The sequence below is a fragment of the Octopus bimaculoides genome, chromosome 9, assembly GCF_001194135.2.
Source record: "Octopus bimaculoides isolate UCB-OBI-ISO-001 chromosome 9, ASM119413v2, whole genome shotgun sequence".
Taxonomy (NCBI): Eukaryota; Metazoa; Mollusca; class Cephalopoda; order Octopoda; family Octopodidae; genus Octopus; species Octopus bimaculoides.
In genome coordinates, this window is record NC_068989.1 from 71,605,861 (window position 1) to 71,613,090 (window position 7,230).

The 7,230-nt window shown below is 35.7% G+C and overlaps 1 protein-coding gene across 3 annotated transcripts in view; it reads right to left on the reverse strand.

Moving 5' to 3' along the window:
* The window catches only part of LOC106869090 (GTPase-activating protein skywalker), a 74,982-nt gene that overhangs the window by 22,160 nt on the left and 45,592 nt on the right, over positions 1 to 7,230 (reverse strand). The window contains exon 8 of one of the 3 annotated variants that reach the window (XM_014914616.2): positions 555 to 632. The exons of 1 other annotated variant lie outside the window; for it this stretch is intronic. In XM_014914616.2, the coding sequence (XP_014770102.1) occupies positions 555 to 632 (78 nt within the window). Of the gene's footprint in view, positions 1 to 554; positions 636 to 7,230 lie in introns of all 3 variants that reach the window. One more of the 3 variants, XM_014914615.2, reaches the window with a different exon arrangement.

Genomic DNA, 7,230 nt, shown 5'->3' on the forward strand with positions numbered 1-7,230 from the left:
GTTGTATGTGTGTATGAAGGAGAGAGAGAGAGTGAAGGAGAAAGAGCGTACGTTGTTAGGATTTATGTAAGCTTAATTTTACTGTCAATACATTTCAGTAAATTTAGTGTCTGTTCTATGGAACGAAAAAACCACAAAGAAGCAGAAAGGTCACCAATATATTTAAAATCTTGTTTAAGTGTTTGCCATGTCAATGTTTGGCAGCGTGTCAACAATCTTGCATTTCTCCTATAAGTGTGTTCAACAGATAAAAAAAGTGGACACAGACGTTTAAAAAAAAAATATGAAAAAAAAATAAGGCATACATAAAAAAATAGCAGCACAAGCTAGATAAACATTGACTATAAAAGCTGGTGGTGAACTCTGAGAAATTAAGATTAAAAATGAAAAAAAATTGTAAGCAATAAAATAGTATAACAATTCCCTAAGTGGTTACCTATAACAACACAGAATGACTTTAATGACCAAACGTGCATATTTTGGCAAGATGTACATAGAGAGACAATAACATGTCCATGCAGGCTTAAGGAGGGGCAACCTGTAGATATACTCACATCAGCCTGAGGTAGAGAATGACAGTTCATTGTTGGTAGGGTAACCATGCCAACAGACATAGACCGTCGTTTTTGGGCCTGCTTCCAAGGAAAAGAGAAAGGGTTGGGGGGGAAAAAACAACAAATATATATATATATATATAGGGTATACAAGAATAAGGGCAGGGAATCGTCAATTAATAATAGGGTATATATATATAGGGTATATATATGCATAAAATAACAAAACGGTCTTCTTTAGAAGAAACGAAAATTTTCACCTTTTGTTACCATATTTCTGTGGAGAAGCACTGGCTTTATTCTTCAATATATTTTCAAAATAGAGAATTTAGCAGAATAACTGTCATAAATAAAATGATGTTCACATCATATAATAAACATGAAACTTTGATGGAAGGTTTTAATTTATTTCACTTTAAGACAGGAAGTTTGTATCGTTGAACCACAAGTGACCTCCAGCAGACAGGTATCAAAAGGGTTAAGAAAGCGGGGGGAGAAAAAACCCCCCAAATTTTAATTTTATTCCTGAAATACAATAAGAGACATAAAAATGATGACATGCCTTTAACATAACAAAAAAGTCTGGTCAAAAAGAAACCATACTTTTAAACCAGTACTCTAGCTAGCCAGCACTGAGCGTTGATGACTGAAGCACTTTTGACCTTCAATCTCAGAACAACCATATGATGCCATGGATCAGCAGTAAACATGTTAGAGTAAATATGTCCAGTGCAACTTCGCAATTAGTCACATGTTGAACAACGAAAAATCTGGAGGATATAGTGACTATTTACACACACATAAGTCACACCCCTAATTTAGTGTTAAATTTTATATAAATTTTATTTTCTTTTCAGTTTTATCTGTGTCCCATAAGTAACACTGCAGTTTTTTTTCCCCCCCCAGTTAAAATCAAGTATAAAATATTGTGATTTATACATGAGTATATATGGTATACACGGTAATCTTTCAGTATACCGTGTTTAAAAAAATAAATAAAAATTAAAGGGGAAATAACGAGGGGAGGGTATGTACACTCACAAAGTGATTGTGCATCAGGAGAACTTTGTAGATTTGACAAATAACAATGTCCATATGCAAAATGTGGAGAATATGTGGATGTGGTTAAAAAGAAAATTATGACTTTAGGCAAATGTCTTCTACTATAGCCATGGGCCAACCAAAGCCTTGAGTGGATTTAGTAGACAGAAACTGAAAGAAGTCCGTCATATATATGTGTATGTGTGCATGTGTGTCTCCCCCACCATCACTTAACTGATGTTGGTGTGTTTATGTCCCCGTAACTTAGCGGTTCAGCAAAAGTGACCGATAGAATAAGTACTAGGTTTACAAAGAATAAGCCCTGGGGTCAATTTGGTTGACTAAAGGCGGTGCTCCAACATGGCCACAGTCAAATCACTGAAATAAGTAAAAGAATAAAGAACTGTGCACTATCTCTGAAATTTCTAAAAATGCTTTCCAACAATAGAAAAAGTGTTGGGAGCAAGGTGCCCCAAAAGTGGAGGAAACCGTTTCTGAGGAGGTACAGGTGTGGCTGTGTGGTAAGAAGTTTGCTTATCAGTCTGGGTTATCGGTCAGTGGGCGCTGGTGCCCCTCCCATTTCTATTTCATCCTTTTTGTTATCACCCTCATCTCATTAATGTCTGTGTCCAGCCCGCAGCTTCTTTATGTTTGTCTGTCCCCTCTTTGTGAGGCCTTAATGGCCAATATATATGAAATAAAGACGTTTGCTTCCCAACTACATGGAACTAGGTTCAGTTCCACTCCATGACACCTTGAACAAGTGTCTTCTACTATAGATCCTAGCTGACCAAAGTCTCACAATAGGATTTGGTAGATAGAAACTGAAAAGAAAAGAGCCTGTCATATATATATGTCATCATCATACAAGTGGTGTTCTCTGTTACCAAACTTCCTTGAAAACATATCTGGAAACAGATGACAGTTAGGGACAGTAAGAACATCCAACTGTAGAAAATCTACTTCAACAAATTCCATCCAACCCATATGAGCATAGAGAAGTGGACATTAATTTTAAGTAAACAAATTTGTTTTAAAACAGTTTATGTTTGGACAGACTTTGTATTAACATTTATTTTTCTGTTGTAGCATTGGTTAGAAAGATCAGCAGTTTAAATATCTGTATTTAAAAAAGAAACAGCGTTTGATATTTTAACTTCATTTAATTATTTTCAAGTTTCAATACCTTTAACCCTTCCGTTACCATATTTCTGTCAAAATACACTGTTTCAATAAATTTCAACTATAATGAAGAATTTAGTAAAGTAACTGTAAAGCTAGATTTTGGAAAATAAATTAAGGTAGGATGTTGATGGAAGATTTTAATTTAAATTTAAATCACATTAAAACAGTGAATTCGTATTACAGAACCTGGGGTGGTCTGAGACAGGTTAGTATCAAAAGGGTCAAATAAACATATTTGCCATTATTACTGTCAAGCATAGGTACATTAGTAAATAAATAAATCTTTAAAACACATCTTGCCATGCCATAAAAAAAAAAGAATGTAGTCCAAATGTACACAGTTCATGAAAAAACAAACAAAACATCATCATCATCGTTTAACGTCCGCTTTCCATACTAGCATGGGTTGGACGATTTGACTGAGGACTGGTGAACCAGATGGCTACACCAGGCTCCAATCTGATTTGGCAGAGTTTCTACAGCTGGATGACCTTCCTAACGCCAACCACTCCGAGAAAAACAAAAATGGTATAATCACAGGTTTGATAGCTTTAACTCATAAATCAGTTCTATCAACTATGACAAGGGGTTAACCAACAGCTTAACATATTGTTTAGTAATGTCTAGAAAAAGTTATGCTCTCAATTCTTAGATATCATTTGCTGGACTTGAAGTCTCAAATTGAGATATTTATCTTCTCCAATAAATGCTAAATGATGAAAAACAAAACATTGACTCCAGCTAATTTGATATTGTAAAACAATGAAAATGCCAGCATGAAAAACAGCAACCATTTGGTTAGAATACAAGCTATGCAAAAACGGAAATCAATTGACTGAGAACCAGAGATGACAGAATCAAGATGACACTCTACAGAGTAGATGCAGCTTCTTTAATGATACCATGTGGATCTGATATGGGGGCATGAGTCTACAAATTAAGGACATCTAACTTCATGAATAGGGACCATAAAAGGATCTTAATAGGGATAGGCCAATCTTGTCTCAACAACATGAAAATACGCAATGCAACTCACACCAAGAAAACATCATCATGCCATATGCTCTTTAATTGTGAGCAGCACTTAGCTAAAGACCTCAGAAGGAATTCAACTTTTGGGTCTCACCTCTTCCAATAAAAGCCTATCCTTAATATAGTTGGGACTGTATCCCCAAAACTGGCTGTTCTCTACAGAGCTAGAAGATACTTCAGGCCCCAATAATTATTGATACTCTGCAAAGCTCAGGTGATGTCTACAGTGGAGATCAATGGGATTGAGGCGAAGAGATTGCTGTGAATGGCAGTGAAGAGACTGATGCGAGCAACGGTGAAGAGATTGATGCACAATGATGGTGAGGAGATTGATGCAAACAACAGTAAGATTGATGTGGAAAACAGACTGATGAGGATGATGGTGAGCTTGATGCAAATGATGCTCGATTTGATCTTCTGTAAGTCAATGTTTGTAGAAAAAATGTCAACAGAGAGGGAGATTATAGAGGAATGATTGATTAATATATATATATCTTTATAGTGTCAGTTTATCAGATAGATGTGGGAAGAAGTAGGATGCAGACTGCTAGTTCAGAGTTCAGAGGAATGAAGGATGTTGTAGTAACAATGGGAGAGAGAGAGAGAGATCCCCCCCCACCCCAGAATGCCTTCGGCTACATGCTAGTAATTATAATGTGCTGACAAATGACTGGCTCTTTGACAATCTGCCAAACGCCCTTTGTTCTCTATACATTCTAGAAGATTTGAATATGTAGTAGTAACACCATTCCACAGAGTTGAGAAGCACTCCAATATGGGTCAACAACTGATTAGAGCTGAACTATTCCATGGCCGTTAACAGGAAGCCTAGGTTTGGAGATGTGGAAGGAAGGCTACTGTCAACTGTTAGGCAGCATTTTAATATCATAGAGCAGAAAGAAATGTAGTATTGCTTTCACTAATTCTAGTTTACTTCACAGCCAACTTGTTGATTTATGTGACACAAGATGATGAAACTGATCAAAATTGTAAATTATCATCACCATTCTAACAGGCAACTTTTCCATGCTTGCATTGGTCTGAGCTTTGTGAGGTAAATTTTATGCAGGCTGGATGCCCTTCCTGTTGCCAACACTCACTTGTTTCTCCAATCAAGGTAATAGTTCCCCTTGGCCAGACATATTTCCAAAGGATGTTGGAAATGAATGATAGTGCTTGTATAGAAATGACACCCATTTACAATCATTACACGATGTCAAAACAAGGAGACACAAAACAGGCTTTGTTCAACTTGGAGCTGTAGTAAAAAACTACTTGCCCAAGATGTCATGCAGTGGGACTGAACTTGAAACCATGTGGTCAGGAAGCAAACTTCATAACCACAGTCATGTTTGACACAATGGAATGTGAAAAGTATTTGCTGCAAGATTCCGTTTCTCTCAATTGATCTTGTGTATTGAACCTTTAGCATTCACATTATTTTGAATTAATCATGATGTGATTGCTTAGTTTTAGGAAGACATTGTAGGATAGGTGTGAGAGTCCAGATCTGGCCAGTTTTAACATAAAACTGGTTAAATATTTAAGCTGGATATGGCTGGTTTGAATGCTAAAGGGTTAAACCATGCAGAGTTTAGTTGCATTTCACATCAGCAGACTAGGAGTATATTAAAAACAAATGTACACAACTTCATATAGACCCTCACTGTTATACAGCAGACAGCAATATATATATTGTTTGGTGTTTCCTATATATAAGAGCAAAAGTTCCAGTCTGAGTCCATATGACAGAGATAGTACATGCTACTGAGAAGGGGAAATGATGCCAAAACATGTCTGGCAGCCTGCTGTAATCACTTGGAATTTGGTTTCAAGAGATTTTACACACAAAATCTACAGAGAAAAATTTCTCTGAGAACAAAGAATTCCCACAGTGAATGGCTTTTCACATTCTCGTATGCAGGAGCATTTTAAAAATAAATGCACACATACATCTGTCCTTACTGTTTTGTGTGCTTGTACTAAATTAATTCCAGCTTGGCAAACTTCAGCATAAAACAGCAGATGTTTTATTTGCTCTCTCTCTCTCTACACACACACACAATATATACATAATATATATGTGAGCCTAAGTTCCAAATGACTGAGGTAGTGTCTGCAACTGAAGAGGCAAAAATCACACCAAAACACCATGTCTGGTAGTCTGCTGACGTCACTTGGATCTTGGTTTGATACGTTTTAACACACAAAGTCTATAGAGAAAAAAACATGCCATCTGTGTCCAAGGTGCAGAAGCATATTAAAAATATAAATGTATTTATATTGATCCTCACAGCTTTACATGCTTGTATTAACTAATGGAAATTAAATTTGGGTGTTTTAGTTTCAAGTCATCTGTGCTTTAATCAACAGATGCAATGGTAGATCAACATGTCTTCACATGCAACTTTGTGACTTAGAGCTTAAGTCAGCATTGTTTAACTTTTTTTAGCCTAGCATAACAAAATTTTAATTTCTACAATAATTCTATATTTGGAATGTCACTTACACATATTCTAGTTTTAGGTAAATGTTTATAAATAAACTTTCTGTAACATAATATTACATGGCAAATTTTTTCCACAAAATCCATTGCATTTCGTTTAATCCTTTTAACATTTAAACCAGTCATATCCAGCCCAAATAATCTACCTGATTTATGTTCAAACCAGCCAGATCCAGCCTCTCACATCTACTCTACAATGATATAGTAAAAATAAACAATTTCATCATTGAAATTCTGAAGCCACAAGATAATGGATGATTAATTCAAGACAATGTGAATAAATAAGCATTACATTTGACAGAGTAATATATATGCTAAAGAGTTAATCTTTTAGCGTTTAGACCAGCCATATCTAGCCCAAATAATTTACCGGTTTTATGTTCAAACCAGTCGGATGTAGCCTCTCACACCTACCCTACAATGTCATTATAAAAATAAACAATCACTTCATCAAACTCTTGAAGATATGAAATAATGCACGAATAATTCAAAAGTGAATCAATAAGCTCTATATTTGACAGTATCTGAATGCTAAAGGGTTAAAACCATACAATATATCACTGCCAAAACATATACATGCATGCTATTGGTACACCATCACTGTTTCTAAACAGCAGTTCTCCTATAGATAATTTAAAATAGATAAATAATTAAAAAAAAAAACCTGACATAAAAGTCTCCATCTTTCCACTTGTTCATTGTCTGGATTTCATTTAACCACAGAGAGTGGTTAAATGAAATGGCAAGCTCAAACAGTCAAGTACACACAGGACCCTGAGAGGTAGTAAATTGATAACTTCTAAAATAGGTAGTAAATGGCTAATTCGACACCGCCAGGAACTGAACTTAGCAAAATCAGGTTAGAGTTTCTGAGTATCTAAGACAGACATTAGAACAAAAGAGAATGTGTGC